This window comes from Dromaius novaehollandiae, chromosome 2 (assembly GCF_036370855.1).
Source record: "Dromaius novaehollandiae isolate bDroNov1 chromosome 2, bDroNov1.hap1, whole genome shotgun sequence".
NCBI classification, from domain to species: Eukaryota; Metazoa; Chordata; class Aves; order Casuariiformes; family Dromaiidae; genus Dromaius; species Dromaius novaehollandiae.
Window position 1 is genome coordinate 105,857,081 of NC_088099.1, and position 20,877 is coordinate 105,877,957.

The window sequence follows — 20,877 nt, forward strand, 5'->3', positions numbered from 1 at the left end:
AGATGACCCATTAGTTGTGACGTCTTACCAGCATAGTGAATCTTTCAAGGTGATCAGAAGTCAGCAAGTGAGCATCATGAGCTGGATCATTTGCATGAAGCTGCAAGGGCAGCAGAGAATGAATGCCGTGTGTCTGTGTATATAGGAGAGTCAGAGGGAGATAAGTGGCATTTTGAGATGATTCTGAGTTTGTATTAAAGTTTGGTAATTTCCAAAAGACTTTAAATTTGAAAGGAACATAAAGAAACAATTGCAGTGCAAATACAGTTTTCCCATTGAGGGAAAGAGAGCATATAGATTTCTATAAGTTTTTTCCTTTCTGGAAGATTTAAGAGGATGGACTGCGCTTCCCTTAAATCAGTTGCTGCAGAGAGCCTTTATGCCTCCACGTCACTCTCAAACAACAAGCCAGAACAGCAGCTTTGATGCCGGAGAGCAAAATTCTGTACTCTGCTTCTGTGAAGGACCATCGTGTCAGAACAGTGGGAAGGGGCAGTACAGTGATGGCTTTTGAGGCATGGGGTCGTCTCTGGGTGATGCCATACATGGGGTGCAAAGACATAAGGATGTATATTTTCAGTACCTATGGCTACATGATTTAAGGCTGAACTTTTAAGGCTGCAGTTTACATTTTCACATAGAACAATGAACTTCAGGTGCTCTCTGGAAGTAAGGAATAACTCATTCTGTGGGGGAGCAGAATTTGCCGAAAAAGAGGATGGTCTTGGATTTGTTGTGTCTAATGAAGAAGTGGAAAGGGTGGTCAGCCTTAAATTTCAGAACCTCCGGGATAAATGGAGCTGCTGTTGCCGGAATTAGAGCCGTAACAGCTGCTGCCTCAGTGCCTTTCTCATCAACTGCAACAAAAGACTTGTGAATAACTTCAGAGATCGCCAAATCACTCTCCTCAGTGATTCCACTGAAATCAGCGTTACCGCTGAAGGCATTGGTCATTCCCATGCTTATCAGAGTATTTGTGAGTTCATAATTCTCCTCCACTTTGAACTTAGGCAGGTACAGATCCACGGTAGTTTCTGTGATCTCCTTGGAATCAGACCATTCAGACAGTTTCTTATACGTCAGTTCTCTTTCCAGCTACAGTTTAAGAAAGAGGAGGGATTTAATAATTACAAAGAAAAAAATTAAAAGATGAATTTAACACTTAACTGAAAGCATGAAATATAAGTTGATATTACTGATGATCAAAAGCTTGGTTTGCAACAGGCACAAGACTTACTGCTGCAAGGTTTTGAGTAGCACCTCTGCTACATTCATTGCAGAAGAAAGACAGGGCATTTAACTGCCTTTAGCTTCCAGCCTCTGAAGTAGTTCTTTCCTCTCTTTTAATTTAGTCTGGAGCAGGAATGTTTCTTTTCTCCCAGTGTGAACAAAATCGCTGGGAGATTCTCGGCTGTGTGGCAGGTGGTTTGGTCGACTTCCATAGAACCAGCTATTCCACATATTTCTTTGGAAATTTTAAAACAAACTGCTTCCAGCAAGATCTGTTACTGCAACTTTCCTTCCTGGGCACTGTGGCACCAGGGTTCAGCTCATATCAAATGGAGGAGAGCAATGAATGGTATGCTTGACATGACAGATCCAAGGATTTAGCAACCTTGCAATTTTAGTAACTATGATGGCAGATCTTACTATTGTAGCAACTGCAGCCTCACCAAATGCTAGTTTTTGAGACAGCAGATGTATGTGTTTGGAAGCAAACAGCATCAGAACGAGATGGTGAACAAAATTCCAGGCCAGAGAGAAGAGGTATCCGTTCCACACACATTATCTCAGGAAGAGGCTCTGACTACTTGTGCAGTACTGTCCCTCTTGAATGTGCAGAGAAGGGACATTTATCTCTTGCAGTTCATGTAGGGTTGGGTGACAAGCATTGGGCTGTTGCAGAGCTAAGCATCTGATTATGCACAGTGCTGAGACTGTTGCATTCTTACCAAACTAAGGGTATGCAATATGGACAAATTTTCTTGGGATGCCAGGGACAAAATGAGGTAGGCTTTAAAGGAAGTTAATTCAGCTAGTGGAGGAGATTAAAATGCACAACCAGGAGGAGGAGATATGATGTCCAGTCTCTCACTTATTTATTTATTTATTTATTTAGTGACTAGGTGGCAATACAAAATGAACAAATTTGCCTCAGACTATTCATTTGCAAGGAGATTATCTGTCCAGGGGAGCTGTCAAAAACCATCCAACTCTACAGTTCCATGTGACAGTAAATTCCTTTCTCTCAGTCTCCTCTTGATGACTCATTCTTTTAATATTGACAAAATTTCATCAAGCCAAGAGGATATATCTGTAGTCAGACCACCCATATTACTCCTGCAAGGATTTTCCTTCCTCGTCTCACCCCCCTATGTTCTGTTTCTCTGTTCTTACAACACACCTGGCACTGGATAAAAAATTTCATGAAATTTCAGACACAATTCTCCTATTGGCTGCGGAAATAACTTTCAGTTTTGGACATTGTTAATATGTGAGCAAAAGGTGATGCTGGTTCTAACCCTGTACCTTTCGTAGTTTGGCTGGAAGAACAAGTCAACTGCATTTGCTAGTCCTCATCTTACCCACCAGAAGGTATATATATGCTGAAGATGTGCCTTTCAGTTTAGGTATTTACAGTGTTGTGTGTGGAAATACATCATTTAGAGAAATATGTCATTTGTCTTGGATGTAGCAAAGAGAAAGTTATATATATATTTTTACCTGTTCGAGACCTGTAGTGCTGTCTTTGATGTCATCGGGAAGGAGGATGAACATACTGAGTTCACGTTTCACATATGGCAGCTCAATCATTTTGAAATTCATTGTTTCCATGATGAGAACTGGAAATGTATGTCTCATATACATCATCTTCACAGGCTTTGTCTTGTTCTGTGAAGTATTTATTTATTAACTTAGAAGCAGTAAGAACTTATTCCTTGAAATGAAGGATGAAGATGACTCAGGGCAGTAGAGAGAGAGGAAACTTTTGGAAGCAGCTTTTGTAATAGTGGTTTGTTATTTTTTTTCCAAAGCTTTTCTTGAGCAGACAATATTGCTTATCTTGGTGTTTGTCCCAGATCAATTTGTTATGGCCTGAGCAGCCTGATTTTCTCTTCTTCCCAGAGTGTGCATAGCAACCCTCAGAGGAGGGAAGAAGAGAGTTAGAAAAGTCTGCAAGGATTAGGTGGATGGAGTGGGTATGGGATATGACCTTTCAACGCTATGGCAGAAAACCAGCTATGGTTTAAGAAGATGAGAGCATTTTTCACAGTTTTTCTGTGGTCCTTTCTCTCTGTCAATAAAAAGTGACTGGCTGATTGCTCTGTACCTCACAATTCTTGGCAGAAGATAACACTAATGTCTGCAAAGGGACTCACGATGAGGGGAATTTCTGGTAGGTAGTCACCTTTGCAGGAGTATGTAACATCTCTTAGTATAGCCTTCCTTCCATTCAGGTAAGCAGCCAATGTATAAGCGCTATTCAGAAGGCAGAGTTTCAGTTGGTGGAAATTGTACAGAGCTCTTTTGGTGTGAATTCATTTACATCTCTTCTGGATACATGACATTAACATTTCTATTAATCTCTCCCCTTCATTCAGGGGTACCCTGTTACAGCTGTATTTGAAATAGTATGTTCCTGCTTAGCCAGGCTGGGCAGTACAGAAGCCTGAGTACCATATTCAACTATGACATGTCATGTTGTTCGTGAAGTATCTTTGATTGTCCGTGGAGCATGGACTCCCAAAATAATATTTTTACAATCTAGCCCTTCTAGCACCATTTTACAAAAAAAAAGGTCTGAAGTCAATCTAGTGCTTTTGGAAACTGTAGCTGTTATCCGGAGCTGGTTAACATTTACCTGAGCAGCATCTTAATGTATTTTCTAAAATTTATGAGCAGTGACGAGCAGTCACAAGTCATGCTTTCACATAGTTGCATAAATGTTATTGGTGAGCTGACCACTGCCACACTTTACAGTAACTAGCTTTTCACAGACAGTCTAGTTACCACAGGGATAACTAAAGTACTTATGAAACAGAAAGATTTCAGCAGTGGCTGCTGTCACCAGGCTGTTCACTGTAAGGAGGATATCAGAGGAGCTTACCTTGCTCAGTCGGAAGGGTTGCAGATGTGTGCTTTCTGCCCGAAATTTCACTTCCCAGTCTGCCTTGAGGTAAATAGCATTTATCAGGATCAGCTTGGTGGAGCTTTTCACAGTTTTTGAATTCAGGAAATCCTTGATTTTGCCTTTTGGAATCAGAAGAGTCAGGTTTTATCTTAATATATGTATATATATGTCTGTGCATGGCATGTTTCAATTGGGCTTTCCCTCAATTCAACTCCCTAGTGAAAAGATCCATGCTTCAGTATGCTACTCCCTAAATGACTTCCCTAGCATAAATGAATTGGTCTGTTTATTGTTTCTAAAGCTGTTTCCTGTCCAGTTCTTCTGGCTGGCTGACAGGAATTGACTCCTTTGTAAAAAAAAAGTCACATCTTCATGGCAACCAGTTGGAAGAAGAAAGCTACATAGTCCCCCTGCCAGCTGGTTATGCCAGGTGAAAGGAGGTTTGCACCTCTGGCCAGTGTAGGATGATACAGTTAGGTAGGCGTTCCCACCTGCCTTGGAGTATGAGCACCCAAGCTGATAGTCTGAGGTGTTTCTCCCCTCTCTCTGCTATGCCTGTAGTACGTGGGTGCAGTACCGGGGTGGAAGTCCTGTTTGAGGGGCAGCTGATGCAGAGCTCAGTAGAGTTGATGGGAATTTCCTCAGGGAACTCACTGAGTTCTGGATCAGGTATTTGAAGCTGTTCAAGTGCTGCTCTTTCTCTCTCCTCTTGCTGCCCGTCTGCCCTGTTTCCACCATCAGGTCCTTCAGGACCTGGCTGCTGCATTAGTACTTGTGGAAACAAGGCCACCTGCCCAAAAGAAACAGCAGACTGAGTTAATAAGAGAGAAACTATGTTGGGGTTGAGCTCAGCTTACCCTCAGTTTGTTTTTCAACCCAGGTGTTGATTTCCTTTCTGACTTGTTCCGGTGCTGTCTTAAAGTTAACCTTGTGTGGCTCTCCATTGTAGTAGTTCTTACTTAACTGTAAGTACGTCTGAAAAATGTCATACAAAAAAAAAGTTCTTTACTATACTGTGTTTTTCAGTCCCAAAGGGAAGTTCTTAGCTCCTGGGCCTCCCATGGCATGGAAAACTGCAGGATTTAACATTTCACTCTGCACTGAGCTGTGAGTTGACAGTTAAGAAATAACACAATAACAGAAAATTCCCTGCCCGTGTTCCAACATTTATTTGGGAAAGGGAAGAAGACTGTGCACATCCAATGGATGTGCTTATTTTCATGTCTCATCTGTGATTATGTATATTGAGGGTTCCAGTAATAAAGCTAAATTGCATTAAAAGGAATCCCAACATTGCAATTAAAGGGGAATGCATCCTTAAATACTATGGGCAGACCAACTGGTATTTTCCAATGAACTTTATCACTGGAATCCAGAGCTCTTCATTTGCAAGGGAAAGCTGTATTCAAGGAGAGCTTCTATTAATGACAAGTAATTAAAATGAGAAATATTTTTTGCAACTTTTTTGCTCCTCTCTGTGATAAAACTATTCAGCTTACAGGCAGTAATGGGTAGGTTTTTTCCACGTAGATTCGGTTGGCACTTTTCAGTGAGTAGGTATTTCTGGGTTTGTTGATGACGGCCATGAGCTCTTTGAAGCCAGAATGGATGTCTTCAGCTTGCTTGTGCTCAGGGTCCTTGGAAAGAGAAACCACACCATATATTTGACAATTGCATTTTTGCATGAAGTTTTCAAAACATGCTAAGTGATGCAGATGAGGAGGGACTTGGATTCCTCTCCCTTACTTTTCAATTTTCCAAGTCTGCCTATCTCTGCAGTTTGCAGGGCTCTGTTTATCACTGAATTAACTGATTCACCATATGGCAAACCTTCCAGACTGTCCCATTGACATGTCCTTTGGGTTTGAGTGCTTGAAGGGAACTGAACCTGAACTTGTGATTTTGGATTTTGTACTTTAAATATATAGAGTGATGCAGACAAGAAATACTGGACTCCTAAAGCTGTGTCTGGGCATTCTAATCCCAAAGATTCTTCCTCTTGGGATTTTAATAATAAAATAATAAAGATAATGATAATAAAAATACCGTTTTTCTTCTCTTTGGTCTTCCCCGAGAAGGTCTGGCCACAGAAGAAGAGCCTTCAGCTCCTGCAGCTTGAGTGAAATGAAGAACCTGCAAGCAGAGTTTCCACAGATAAGAAACAGGCATAAAAGCACTTGCGTGCTTTAAAACCAAATGGGGATCAAGTGGGCCTTTAGTGTTTTCCCTGTCTTGTTTTGCTCCTTATGATAACTCACTGTGCTAGTTGTTGCTTAAGCAGTTAATTCAATGCAGCACTCCAGTCTGCATGCTGCGAGGCTGAACTCCCTTCCATAGCTGTTGCTCTCAGTAATAGCAATGCATGTGTGCAAACCCAAATGGTTCTCCCTAAGCCAAATGTACAAAGGCTTCTGAACAGGAGTGTGGTGACCCAGAGGGGAGTGCTGAGTAGTGCTGAGCACCACAGCTACTTTTGTCTGAGTGCTTTCACCTGCTGTAGTGTGCTTTTCTTTTCAAGGCTATAGGCAGATATACTGCCTGAAGCTGTCTGGTGGGAAGGTTTGGGTTGACAAGTACTTCCTCAGCTGGTTAGGGGCCACTGGTTGATTGCTGGCAGTTGAAATGTGCCACCTCAGCTTTTTCCTGACGAGAAGAATAAGAGTCCAGTGAGCTGGGGAAAGTGCTTCTTAGTAGTTAACTGTCTGCGCGTCGGTTACGTAGTCATGTGCACTTCTAATCTTGGGATCTCCCAGCTGAAGCCTTGGTTCCTTCACTTTGCATCTTCCTGCAATGTGTCTGTGACAGTGCAACATTAGAGGAGGGACTGGGTCAAAGAATGTGGAGACACCACAGCCCTTGGGTTGTATGCCATTCTTGTTTTCCTTCTGGATTGTTAGGGAAGTGTTTAGGAAGGTGTAAATCAAGATAGAAAGATGCATTCTTGCCAGGGGAGGGAGGGAGGGTGGGTGCAGGAGATGGTGCTGGGATCTGCAAGCCTCTGGAGTCAGGAGCTGCTGACACCAGCTGTTTGCTACCTGAGTGCCCCTTTCTCAAAGGGAACTTCCCATCTGTGGCAGAATCATAGGATAAATTAGAAGACATAGAATAATTTTTAAAAAGTCAGGTTCAGAGAAGCTCAGTGAGCTCAGTGTGTGTGATACCCACAGGACACTTTCTCCTACTGAAGGGAGGTGGGACCTACTATGAAATAAATAAAATTTGCCATTGACTTGTTGCATTCTCTGGTCTGCCTTTTTCCCCTGTCACTGTGGTGGCAAGTGTTTTTCTATTTAACGCAGTAGATTTTGCAGCCAATACAGGAACCAGGTACTGTATCAGGGTACATGCTTTACGGAGCAACCTACCTCTGCCATCTCCCTTGCTGTGTTACCTTTTGCACCCAGGTACATCATGGCCATAGCAGATGAGATGGAGAAAGGAGAAAAGAAAATGTTTTTGCTTCTATTGGTCTGATTCAACTTGTTGAAAAGATCAACTGTAAAATTGCCAACTGATGCTGAGAGCAGCTCCATTGCTGTAGCCTGGAAAGAGGCAACAAAGAGAACTGTACAACTTGACTGTTTAAAATGGTGGATGCAGTGCATACCAGTGAGAAATGTTGCATATACAATATACTGCCTGGGCATCCATTAACGCTAATAGCCTATCTGTATGTTTTCTCTTCCACAGAGATAGTTTGCCACCTGTTAGGAGTTTCTTTTAGGTTTTCGTTATCTACCTAATATCTCCTTACAATTGTAGATGAGTCCTCTTGCATGCAGCTGCAGTTTTCTTTGGGTTTCTTTCTGCCTTTGGTTTTCAAAAACATGCAGATTCCTAAGCTGCATATTTTCTTCTATTTCTTCCTTAACCAATGATTTCTCAAAATAATGTTCCCAGGGGAATTTAAATATCTCTGCAATTTTAGTACATTCGTTGTACATTCTGCATTGCAGAATGTCTGAATTTCCAACTACTTCATTTTGGATCTGTATAGAATTGGGCGCTGATTCTAAAAATATAATTAGGCATATTTCTTAGGCTCTTTTGTTTTCCCTGGCCATTCCATCTAATACTGTGTACAGCAAAAATGCTATTTGCTTTTAGAGAGCTAGAGTCTTATTAGTGGTCTCTAGCTACAACCTCTTCTTTGTGTTCTGGCAATTCTGTTTTTCTCAGAGACTGGCAGATTCCTTGAAATTGTGAGTATTCCAGATATCTGCTCAGTAGGATCTGCCTGATGTTGATTCTCAGTCTTCTCTTTGCTATGGAGACCAGAAAATGTTTATATGATGATGATGATGATGATGATGATGTAAACAAAGATTGATATCTATGGAATGGAGCTGCAGAAATTGCTGGGGGATCTCTGAGAGTCTATGTGTATTTATCACATGTTTGGTTGCCAAAATCACTACAGTTTTTCTGACAGTGTGCTGTCAATGGATACCCAAATTTGTACCACATATTTGATTCCTTTCCTTGGAGAATATGACCAAAAGAGCATCAGGATGAAAATCTCTCTGTTTTCTCCCCAACGAATACCCCTCTGAGTCCCAGACCTGATAATGTGCAGTGCTGTGCCTTTGCAGAATGAAAAGGGCCGTGCTTCACCTGGAGTATAGGACTGCTTTATCAAATTAAGATTTTAATTAGTACGGCATTTACTGCCCTAAAAAAAATCTTTCTTCCTGTGATTAATTCTGCCCTGAACTAGCCGTTTTCTGTAGTCTCACAGGTTCATTTGCTGTAAGGCTTGACATCCAGAAAAACATGGGCAAGAACAGCAATTGCACTATAACACTGATATATTATAATTTACCTATGCAGTCATATAGCCACAGATCACTTCATAAAAGCATGAGAAAAGTTACTTAAATTGATTTAAATTTTTACCTCTGATCCTCTGAGAGAGAAGACTTAACTCTTGTCCTTAGTCAGGTCCTCTGTCTGTGTGTTAAGCAATGAATAAATTTAGAAATATAATACCGATTGCACCTCCCTTTCCTTTTCCGCTACATCCTGGATGTTCCCGCCTACCTAAAGCTCATCTCTACCAAATCCCCAAAAGATCTTATGCAAGTTTGCCCTCCCTGTTGACATGATCACTTTTTAGTCTTAGACATTTCAAAAGGACGATATGAATTATAATCTCAGTTCTGTTGTAACACCACAGTAGTCCACTTCTTGGGTGGTAAACGGTTCATCCATTCCAAAGGTGTTTTTGGTTGTCTCATTGTGGAGACAACTAGTCTGTTGTTTAAACTAAATGAATCTAATGAAAAAGTCACAGAACTGGAACACATGATTTGGGTTTCTAGACACAAGCAAATAATATAGGCCTGATTCTCCAGCTTTGCATGGCTGTGATTCCTTAGTTCTGAATGAGGCACATGAGTGTGAAACAGGGAGAGCCCAGTGACTGAATGAGAGTCCAGCTTAAAATTGAAGACTGCTAGAAGCATGAGTAGAAGCAAGGTCAGGAGGGAGCATTCAGGATAATGGTCGGGCACCCAATCTGCTGGTGAAGAAATCTCATTGCAACCATGGTGGGAAATACTTGGAGAAACAATGCAAAACAATGAGTTGGTGCACAGCACTTGCATGTAATGGGGGAGGGCAAGGATTAAAACAACCTCACTGGGAGGGCTCAAATGAAGATTGAGTGAAATAATACAACCAGGGGACAAACATATGTGCTTGTCATTGGTACTACCTCAGAAGAGAAGAGAGGGGGGCTGCAGTTGAGTGACAGGAGAATGAGGAGGCAGTAGCAAAAGTTGTAAGAACCTGGGGTCAGGGGAGGGGGGATGGAAGAAGGGAAGTATATGCTGTGCTGTGTGCTAAGGACCTTGCTTCAAACCTGATTACAGGAACAGAGTGGGCTAAGTATTCTGAAAAGTGGCAGAAATCAGTGTTGTGTAAGGCAATGAAGAAATGCCAGAAATTGAACAAGCAGTGGTTTTAGTAAGATGAGTGGAGTCATCAAGAAAACAGGATAGGAGAAAGGTCTGCTGAATGGTTAGGCACTGGTAAAACACAAGCCAGAGAGACCCCAAGTCCCAAAGAAGTATGTTGAGAGCAAGTGAGCTAACTATTTTCTAGTTGAGGTGCAAGGATGCTAGAGAGGATGAAAAGCGGTGGTAGAAAGGCAGAATGGGTGTTGTATTTGACAATAGAGGAACAGGAAAGAAAATCATAGACTTTTTGGTTAAAAGGGACCTCCAGAGGCCAACCTCCTGCTTGAAGCAGGACAATCAGTAAATAAGGTCAGCCGCAGCTTTGTTTAGCTGAGCTGTGAAAACTTCCAGGGATGGAGATTCCACAGTCTTTCTGGGCAACCTGTTCCAGTGCTGTGCTACCCGTCCTGGGGCAACATTGTTCCCTAATGTCCTACTGATGCTCCCAAGCTTTGTGGCCATTGCCCCTCATTACTGATCTGGCACCACCAAGAGGATGTTAACTCTGTGATTTTTTGCAACCATTCTTAAAATAGTTGAAGGAAAGAGGAAAGGTGGCTGACATTTCTATTGACTTTAAAGGCTTGTGAATGAGTTTGGATGTGTGTTATCAAGATTGTTTTCCTCCTTTGCCCTCCAGCCATGGTTTTTGTGTCTTTATATCTGAGGAACATCAGAAAGTGCTTGAGAGGCATGGAGGGACATGAGGCTATTGTGTTAGGCAAAGCAGGACATGTCAGGATTATGCCTGAATATACAGGGATCCCATGTCATGTTTCACAGCTGAGACAGAAGGGAGGAGATACTGGTGAGGTTGTCTGGGGATAGAATAAAGCTCTTGCTTCACTGCATCTCTCCTATATTCCTTTCCTTGTGGGAAGCAGATCCAGAAGGCACCCTGTATGCAGCTGGTCACATGGAAGAAAATGGAAAGGACTTACTGACAGTCAGCAGTCTCCTCTCTGACAGGGAAAGGGGGTCCTGCCTTGCCAGGAAGGGATGTTTCTAGTGAGATGCTTTTGGTAAACCTGTGCAAGTCCTATAGCAGACCTAGTTCTTTGGCCTCTGTTCCAAATTCAGAGAGCTAAGAACATCCCCTACAAAAGTTCATGACTAAGAAGCTCTCCTCCTTCGGAGGCAGAGCTGTGACAGGGCTGAATGCGTAGGGGATGACTGGCATGTCGTCTTCCAGAAGGCACTTGGGCAATTAGTGTTATAGGCCTGATTCTCCAGTTTGGTTTTTCCTCAAAGCAGTGAAATAAGAGGGGAAGCAAAATGAGGGTAAAGTGAATGAAAGGTTATTACAAAGAAGGGAGTTTCGATGCACATGTGGTTTTTTTTTTTTTTCTGTTGTTCAGTGTTTGCCCATTGCTGTGGGATGGAGAGACTAGAAAGTACGTATGTTAGCCCTTTGCATATGAGAAAGAAGCACCAGAATCAGGAACGCAGAGGAATTTACAAGTTATTTCATTACTATCTGTGCCTATCCGTGAAGTTGGTATAAACCTGACAAGAGTGTGGGTGAGGTGGCTAGATGACCAGTTTGGTGGGTTGAAACCAATGGTGATGTAGCAGTGTTCTGTAGGAAGGGATTATTCCTGTTTCTTAACTTCTTGTGGGCCAAAGCAAGTGTGTTGTTTTAAGTTTGAGAACTAAGCCTAGTCTTTCTGCATCGTGGCAGTTCTGTTTCTGAAAGTTCTGCAAAGAGGCATCAATGTCCTTCAGTGCATAGTTTGGTGCTTATAGTGTAGTACTACTATTTTCGGGTTCTTTGACCAGGCAAATGGCACAGAGACTTGAATTCTAGCTTATTTTTAATATGTGCTCTCTTCTAACATGCAGAAAGGTATCAAGGGTGCAGAAAAAAGAAGAAAAAGAGTCCAAACTATTCAGATACTCTTTGTGATGCATATTCTGTTCGTTATCGTTGTTGCGAGGGCCTGTTTAGTAACAGCTGAGTTTCTAGGGGGAGCAGAACCTTCCTAAGAAGAGGATACACTTGGTCTTGTTGTGTCTGATAAAAAAAAGGAAAGGGTGATCTGCTGCAAAAATAACAGTAGCGCCAAGACTTCGTGATGCCAGAACTCCTGAACTGGCAGCTGCTGCTTCTGTGCCTTCTTCACTGACCTCCACATAACACTTGTGAAAAACTTGTGACAAAACCAGATCACTGTTCCCTGACATCCCTGTGAAATCAGCTTGGCCATCAATGAAAGCATCTTGTATCCCCATCCTGCTCAAAGTAGATTTGAGGTCATATTTCTCTTCCAGTGTGAACCTGGGCAGATAAACCTCCATTTTTGTTTTCTCCATTAATTCTGGGCTGGTCCATCCAGACAAGTTTTCAAAAGTCAATTCTCTTTCCAGCTGCAGTTAGTTAAAAACAGGATCAGAAAATTACAGAGTATACAAAAACCTGTGCCCTAAGGGCTATTTCTTTTCTTAAATAGAGAACTTTTCAAACTGCTCTAAAAATACAAAAAAACAGCAGTGAAATTCAACTTTGGAGATCATTTCTGCCAGAAAGGAGTATATTGCTCCACAGTGGGTAAATGCAGTATTTGAACTCTTTTCAGTAATTTTCAGGGTATATAGCTGTACTTTCAGGGCTAAATATTTGTAGTACAGTTAACAGCAGTGTCATATAGCAATACTCTGGCTGATTTGCTGTTGCCACTTCTGTCTTCTCTACATATTAGAACTGAAAGAACAGAGCATTTTTCTGCAGAATACCTATTAATGTAGATGAGATCACAATTTATTAAAGTTTGTAGAATCAGCCCCACAGAAGATGGCAGAGTCTGTATACATTAGCTCTGGACATCCTGGAAAGTAATGGAGGCTGTCCAATTTGCACTTTTCTTTTAGAATGAAATGGTATGTGGGTAGATACAGTGAATCTCACCAGGGCTGGCTTTCTTTCACGCTTGCCACCACATTCTTGTTTTTGTTTGGCTGGAAGAAGAGCTGTTTTTGTGGGGCCCAGGGTACCTGTTTCCAGGACTGATCAATGTTAGGAAATGCAAAAGTGCCAGCTGCTAGAGTTAAAGTCTAGTCCAAGTTTCAAGAGGTTCAAGTTCACAAAATGTTAGACTGAGTTTGGGATTTCCTTTTCCTTGAGCTTGATCAGTACCCTCCTTCCTAGAAACAAGACTGCAGCCTGGTCTTTTACTCAAATGTGCAAAAAGTAAGTAAGTAACGACATTCTTGCTTTTCACATGATCTGAGTTTTCAGTTGTTTTACCTTTTGTAGGCCGGTGATGTCACTGGGTAGCAGGATAAACATGCTGAGATCGTTATGGACATATGGAAGTTCGAGAATGTTAGCCTGGACTGATTCAGTGTAGCACCAATTAAATTTATCACTCAGGAACATCATTGGCACTGGTTTGGTTGTATTCTGCAACAAATAAAATGAAATGCTTGCCATTTGTATGCTGACTGAACAGTAAAGGACTGGGTTAAAATAGCACAGTAGAGGTTTACTCTGTTTACTACACAAGTTGTCCAGTGCGTCTGAGACATCCTCATGGCTCAAAGAGATCAGACACAGAGGACCCCAGTTTTCTGGAAAAGCAGTTGGAGGCTAGGATATCTATGCTGTCTAAATTGATTCCTATTTATAGGAAGCTGTATTCCACTCTGATTTGTCTTGTGATTAAAAATGCGAATGTACAGAACTACTTCATACAGTTTTGTTCACATCTTTGTTTCCCTCACCTTGAGAGGAGACTGGAAGTTTGTTTGAACCAGTTTCTGACAATTTTACTTATGGCTTCAGTGCTAGTATTTGTGTGCAGTCTTTGTACGGAAGATGTGGTGAGGAAAATATACTGTATGCTTTAGAGGAAATAACTTTCATGCTGTGGAGGTCTAAGGACTGACAGGACTTTCTCTCCCTCATCTTATTCACTATTTTTGCCATCTCCAGTCTAGGATATATGGCAGTATATTCCCGTACCATGTTTACTCTGAAAGGCCTTTGCCTGGTAGCTTCAGCCTGAAACTTTGTTGCCCAACTTCCTTTGAAGTAGAGTGCGTTTATCAGGACTAGCCTGGTGAGTGAGTCAACAGATCCAGGAGGCAGCAGATTTTGGATTTTACCTATAGAAAACAGAACGACATTTACGTATTTGTGCAGCTTTATTGTTTTAAAGTAAATGTTGGTCTAGTTTCTGCGGATATAAGTCAGGGAAATTGTAAGTGTTGGTATGGCATGCTTCTAGCTTGAAATTATCCACAAATACACAGGCTGGATTCTGGGGTAACCTTGACTGATAAAGAGGAATAAGCCATATTCCTCCCATGTTCAAATGGAAGACACTAGTTTTAGAGAGGACTTGTCAGTAGATGAATACTTCAGGAAAATTGCTTTAATGTACCTTTCTGAAGTGGATTATTTGCATACCTTGGGCCCTTGTATAGAAACATTTTTTTCAATGCTGACATGGCCTCTTTTTGAATTGGAAGAGGAGAGACCTAAGCTTACCTTCAGTCTGGTGTTCAACCTTGGAGTTGATCTCTTTTCTGATTTCATTTGCTGTTCGCACAAAGTCAGCTGATTCTGGCTCTGCATTGTAGTATTTCTTAGCTAACTGTAAGTATTCCTGCAGGGTAAGAGAGACACCTGCCTTACGTTTGTTGCCAATATGAATGCCAATAAATAACTATAGCCAAGCAAAGAGAATCCATCATAAATATGATATAGACTACAAGCACAGCATTTTGTTGAAGGGACAAAGTATTTTTTCAGTGGGAAATACTTAAGTGTTTTCAGTTAACCATAACTGCAAACTTAGAAATTGCGCTGAAATTAGATACACATCCCGTAACAGTAAAATTTTAGTTTCTGAAGACTCAGGAAGAGTATCATAGAAAATATTTATGTTAAGAATAACAGCACAGTTTGCAGGTGTAATGAAAATATTTAAATGAATACCTTTTATGGCATGTTGTCATACATTGATTATAAAATTTGAATGGCATTGTGTTACCTGGGTACATGGCCTACCTACCTTACTGAAAGACAGTGTTTTTTCTCCATATAACAGGTTGACACTTCTAAGCAGGTAATTTTTAGTGGGTTGGTTGATTTCAAAGTTAAGTGCTTTAAATCCAGCATGGATATTACTTGATTTGTCAGTTTCTGTCTTGAAGAAAAGGGGAAAAAATGTTATTCATCTGCTTTATAAACTAGTTCAGAATTGCTAATTTCTTCCCTCATTCAGCTTCTTGTAAAGTATTGATATTCAGGTGATCTGTTACTTACATTGCAACACAAGAGGTATTCTAAACCTGAGAGCTATTAAAAGTATAATTTGAAAATATTAAAATTTGCAGACATAGCATAGGCTCTCTATGAGCCTCAGTACACAAGTGGTAAGAGCCTGAACTTTGTAAAACAGTTAAGGTTTTTTAAAGGGCAACTGCAAAACTAGGTATATCCAGAGAGTGAGAGAATGTAATTGTTGCACAACACAGGAAGACTGAGCTGTGTGACTCCTCTCAACTCCTCCTTTATGAAAGTTGAATATGTTGCATTGAAAGTTTGCCCCTAAACATCTAAATCTTAATTTTATTTTCTGATTTTGAAGATTCTTTATATTGCAGAGGAAGTAACAGGATTAAATGAATGTAGACTCAAACTCTCAAACCAGCTCAAGGAAAGTAAGCTGCGAATTAGTAAACTAAAAATTTAGATGTTTGCTGTATTAATCTCATTGTTACTTCAGAATCAGAGGCATGGACAGAGATTTGAAATTTCTAAACAGTTAGAATGGTCCCTTTGCTCAACTGGCAGAGCTCTGTAATTCTTAGGATTCAGACAAGCATTACTTACGGAGAACAATCCATCTCCTGTTTGTGCAGTGTAAATGGGTTGTTGACATAGCCCCCCCAAAATGAGTTTTTCCACTGGGGGATTTGGCAGTGGGATGCATAGCCAAATTCCCATTCATCAGAACTCCCTGCCACTGGGCCTCTGTGGGCAGACTGCAGGGAATGGCTTACTCCCAGTAAGAACAAGAATGGCAGTAAAGAGCAGGGAGAAGAGCTTGACACCATCTTAGTTGGACTGTCAACGAGAAAAAAATGCCTTTATTGACTCAGAGGAATGCAGTTTGCTTTTTCAGACTCTTCTGCTATGTTAATTTATATATACTTTATTAAAAGATATCTGTCAAATTCTGTTAAAGAAATATCTCAGGAATATAATAATTTTCATTTTTCTGAGTTACTGCAAGAAACTGACCTACCTCAGGAAATCCAATATGTCAGTTTATTTTGTTAACTTTTTTGCTGAAAAGGAAACTAATTTCTGAAATGTATCAAGCATAGGTAGCTTGTACAAGTTAATGTTCTTGTTTTTGTAGTCTTGATACTGCAATCAAATGTGTGGGAAGCAGCTCTTGTCTTGTGATTAGCTCTTTGAGATAGGGATGGTGACTGTTTGAAGAATATGTTGTTAAATAGCTTTTTATTGAACGGTAATAATTAAAAAAAGAGATCTCTCCTCAAAGCTAAAGGAAAAAGATTGAGAGACTCAGTGACAGAGAATGGTCACATTAAATTTTAAATTCTGCAAATCTGTGGTTAAATTTTGCAATTCTACTTAAAAAGGGGAAGCATGTCTTAAGTATTGCATTAGGTGAAGATATTACAGGAAGCCTCTCAGGATGCTGTACCAATTAACTGTGTACACTACTTTTGAGGAAGGTAAACCTAGTCAAATGCAAATGTGGAAGGAAAATGAAAGCAAGAGAAGATGTGACAGTTCCCTTAGCTTGGTCACTAGACTTGATGAGATACCTTCTGGAAACAGGCACATCGATTTGATAGATGCTCTTCTGTTCTGGAATAGACTTGCACCGTTACGGTTGTAGTCACATTCCTGGCTCCTTCAGCCGTGTTAAAGTGAAGTACCTATAGTGGAAATTGTGATAATAAATACCATGATAAAAAATGTGCTCTTTCAGCAAAATGTTGCAATGATGTCATGGGACTGGTGAAGAGGATAGTCAGGCTCAAATTTTATTCTTGTGTCCCCTCCTGATTGAACATGGGATATTAGGTTAGGCTTTTAGGCCTATGTGCACAACATGGCTTGAGCACACTAAGCTGAGGGTTGCAGGGCAAAACTGTTACATGCATGGCCTTTCTAGAGGAATTAGTGTGTTTTGAGTTAGCTCTTGGGCTGACCAGGTAAAACGTGAGAAGACCAGTTATCACCGGGTGGAGGCTGCCAAAACAGCAATCTAAATGGAAAGCTACTATACGTCAGCCAGTGGGGAAACACTGGGGACAGCTGTCTCTTGCTCTGGGCATGTGCACCTTACCCAAGCTACAAAGGGGTATAGACTCAAAACTTGGAAAATTCTTCAGAAGACCTATACCTTATTTTTCTTTGTCTTCCCTTCTTCCTAACAGAAGATCTTTCTTTCCTTTTTAACTCTGCTGACCCTCTGTAATACTATAGCTCAGTAGATAGATCACTGCCTTAGCATGTGGGAGAGCTTCTGTCATAGCAGATTCCATTCACAAGCCTCACCTCCCAGGGCAGGAGCTAGGTCATTATGCATTGGAGCTGTTCTCTCTGCCACCCATTGAAGCTATGACATTTACACAAGTAGGATTTGGTTTAGTTTAGGCATTTCAGTAGGTGATTTTTCCTGTAAAATACACACCCCAAAGAAGGAGTTGTAATTTCAGCCTGACAGCATTTCCACTTTGACCTCGTGGATGTTGATTTATGTTAGCCAAGTGCAACATCTGCAAGAGCTGCAGGGGGGAGCGTTTTTGCATGGGGTCTTCTCCAAGGAAATGAGAATTCTCTGTGCAGGGTAGGAGGAGAATCCAGGTCTCCCATTCCCTGGTGAGAGCTCTGGTATAAACATCCCTTATTTCTTCCAATGTAAGTTTTAAAAGGAGGCAAAGCCAGCAGTGCCACCTCTCCCCTTTGTTGGGAGCCTGTGCAGAAGCTATGGTAGACTATGTTTGGCTATATCTTCTGATAGGTAAGATGAATTAGTCTCTTCACTGCAGTGCACATCAGAGGTGAGATAGATACTGGCATATATGACTGTAGGTTTTGGTTAGGTTAATTTTCCTTCTTACAGTTTTTCTTTGATCCATCATAGCAAATTTATTGCATAGAGGATGTTAATCCAAGAGATTAGCCCTTTCAGAAAACCACATTTTGGAGCTCAGACTCACCTTTGCCATCTGATTTGCAGTGTTACCTTTGGCTCCCAAATACACAGTAGCCAGGGCAGATGAAATACTCAATGGGGAGAACAAAATATTCTTGTCACCATTTTCCTGACACTCATGTTTGAAAAAGTCGAGAGCAAACCTCGTGTTTGCTGTATTCACAGCTTCCATTGTTCTAAACCTGCACAGAAAGGAAGAATAGATACTGTAAGTTAACAACTAATAGTGATTGCTATGTATGTCCAAGTTTCTCTTCAGTTTCTGAAGTTTCTTTCATGATTTAGAGGCTTTATAAAAGTATTTTCAAAACTTTTGTTTTTCAGAAGGTTGACGGTGCAGCACAGTAATCCTCTGTATGACTGAGACTTGCTGGTATTGTATGCAAGGTAGTCCAAAGGCAAAATCTAGACTGTGTCACGTATTTTCTTTGGTTCTTGTCTGGTCTCAGGGAACTAGGTGAAAGTGTTCTGACTTTTCAGTGCCTGCAGACTGTTCATTTCTGCCAACTGTGTTTGTTATTCATAGTATGTGAGTGTTCCTAGGCTGAGCAGAAGTTCACCTAGGGAGACAGATACCTGGGCAAAGGACAAGCAGCAGGAATAAATGAAAATTCATTGAAACAGGATAGTGACATTGTTGTACTAAATAAAGAAAACAGGTAATTAATACTATCCAGTGAAATTCTATGTAAACAATGTAATGGAGTCAAAAAGAACTTAGGTCTGGAAAGAAGATAGCTAATCTTCCTCATTCTTCATACAAACATGTTTTATAAATTCTTCTAAAAGGTAGCTTGTCCTGGTTCACTGCTGACACTAGCTATCATTTGGGTTAGGGAAGAAGCTACCTCCAAACTTTCTTGTATTTGTTCACTAGACACCATCCTTTATAGCATCTTGGAGTGACAGTTGATAATATTAGGCACTGATGCCTGCACTAGAGGATACTCAGATACAGTCTTTTATGACAACTTTTATGCTCCAGCTTGTGCAAGAGCCTTGTAACACTCATAATTGCAGTGAGCAAATACACTGAGAACAAACACAGTCAAACTATTCTTTTAGGACAGGAGAAAACCTGCCTTCTGATGCCCTGGGTAAACATTGACCCAACTATTGTATGGTAAGTATCCTAGATTCCCTGTTTGTCTTTCAAAAACCTCCTGAAACCCTGTCCTGTGATGCTAGCCCAGATTGTAGCTTCCCAGTTTGTCTTCAGGACAGGTTTCCATTTTCAGTAAACTATAAGTGCTGCTATTTTCCTTCACATTGCTGGGGTAGCTGAGAGCCCTAGGCATGGATTAGGAGCTCTTATGGTTGGTATAGGATGGTCACAGAATAAAGAGAGTTCTTGCCCTGAGTAGCTTGCAAAGCAGGAACTGATCTGATTTACATAAGAACTGAAGAACACAGGAACAAATTACCTAACTTATGCAAACACAGTGGTTCCTACTCTGCTATGATATACATGCTGGCCAGTGAGTTCTAGAAATTATAGAACTCTGTACAGTAAATTGATTTTCCTGTATATTTTTAAGACCTCCCACTTCTAGATCATCCTGTGCTATCTTAGTAAAATACATTCCCAACCATTTGTTGTTTCCAATTCAGATCCCTGCCGCCTTTTTTTCTATCGTTTATCAACGAAGCAACATAATCCAAAAGTACATGAAATAAATATTCTCTAGAAATAGGTACAGTACCTTGTTTTGTGCAGGGAGTAACACTGCTGCTCTCTGTGTCTCCAAGGATTCTGCAGTTTACATGAAGGGTAGGCTGAATTTATAGTGTGTCTGACCAGTTCTACAGAGGTTCTTATGACTCATGACTGTGCAATTTATTTTACCCTGAAGGCCACATCTCTATGGAAGAACTGAATCATCTTGTAGGATTAGGATGTGAAGTGATGGTGAGAATGATACCATACAAGAACCTTACAAAACTGACTGCAGAAATATTTCTATAAACATTTCTGTGGCAACAGGCCAGTAACAACTTGAAACAACACTACTTGAAATAACATTCGTCTTGGTATTTTGAGGATTAAAAAAAAAATGCAGTGGTTGATCTACTTCTTTTATGATTTCTCTAATGGAAATGATTTCTGAGGACCAGACAATGAGAGAAAGGATAGTGACTTCTTATATGTGTTTTTTCTGTTGTTTGGTTTCTACTAAGAAAGCATTTCTTGCTCCTGGTGAGTTTCTGTTTCAGCAAAATGGATTTTATTAATCTTGGATGATTCTAAGAAAAGTACAACCAGGGAAATGTCACTACAAGATGATGAAAATTGAGAAACAGACATCAGACTTTTGCTTTTATCATCACTGGCAACCTCACTAGAACCTGGTATGGGTCTTAGATTAGGCTTCTTTTTTCTCTTGCCTCTCTTTTCCCTCCCTGATCTGAGAGATGCTGTTTGACCTATATAATACCTCAGAGATATATTCCTTGTTGTCCATTCCAGAAATTGATACTATCACAAATTCTCTTTTTCTTCTTGCCTTGGCTAAGGAAACATCCCCTTCCTGGATTCTCCTCACAGCCATGCTCCCCCTTCCTCTATTGTCCCTCTTCT

At 40.8% G+C, this 20,877-nt stretch overlaps 2 protein-coding genes across 2 annotated transcripts in view; both read right to left on the reverse strand.

Annotated features, from left to right (window-relative positions):
• LOC112992018 (uncharacterized) overlaps positions 1 to 9,101 on the reverse strand; it is a 38,635-nt gene extending 29,534 nt beyond the window's left edge. The window contains exons 1-9 of the mRNA XM_064505498.1: positions 9,029 to 9,101; positions 7,498 to 7,674; positions 6,179 to 6,265; positions 5,632 to 5,769; positions 4,990 to 5,107; positions 4,109 to 4,251; positions 2,725 to 2,892; positions 685 to 1,095; positions 29 to 133 (exon numbers count right to left, since the gene is read on the reverse strand). Coding sequence (XP_064361568.1) covers positions 29 to 133; positions 685 to 1,095; positions 2,725 to 2,892; positions 4,109 to 4,251; positions 4,990 to 5,107; positions 5,632 to 5,769; positions 6,179 to 6,265; positions 7,498 to 7,665 — 1,338 coding nt within the window. The 5' untranslated portion in view covers positions 7,666 to 7,674; positions 9,029 to 9,101. The remainder of the gene's footprint in view (positions 1 to 28; positions 134 to 684; positions 1,096 to 2,724; positions 2,893 to 4,108; positions 4,252 to 4,989; positions 5,108 to 5,631; positions 5,770 to 6,178; positions 6,266 to 7,497; positions 7,675 to 9,028) is intronic.
• Positions 9,102 to 11,888: 2,787 nt separating this feature from the next.
• LOC112992017 (serpin B10-like) lies at positions 11,889 to 20,068 on the reverse strand. Its single transcript, XM_026114863.2, has 8 exons — positions 20,003 to 20,068; positions 18,304 to 18,481; positions 16,900 to 17,013; positions 15,108 to 15,242; positions 14,582 to 14,699; positions 14,054 to 14,196; positions 13,337 to 13,492; positions 11,889 to 12,459 (listed from the first exon to the last, which is right to left on the reverse strand). The coding sequence occupies exons 2-8, from the start codon at positions 18,469 to 18,471 to the stop codon at positions 12,055 to 12,057; spliced, it is 1,239 nt and encodes a 412-aa protein (XP_025970648.1). The 5' UTR covers positions 18,472 to 18,481; positions 20,003 to 20,068; the 3' UTR covers positions 11,889 to 12,054.
• Positions 20,069 to 20,877: the final 809 nt, after the last annotated feature.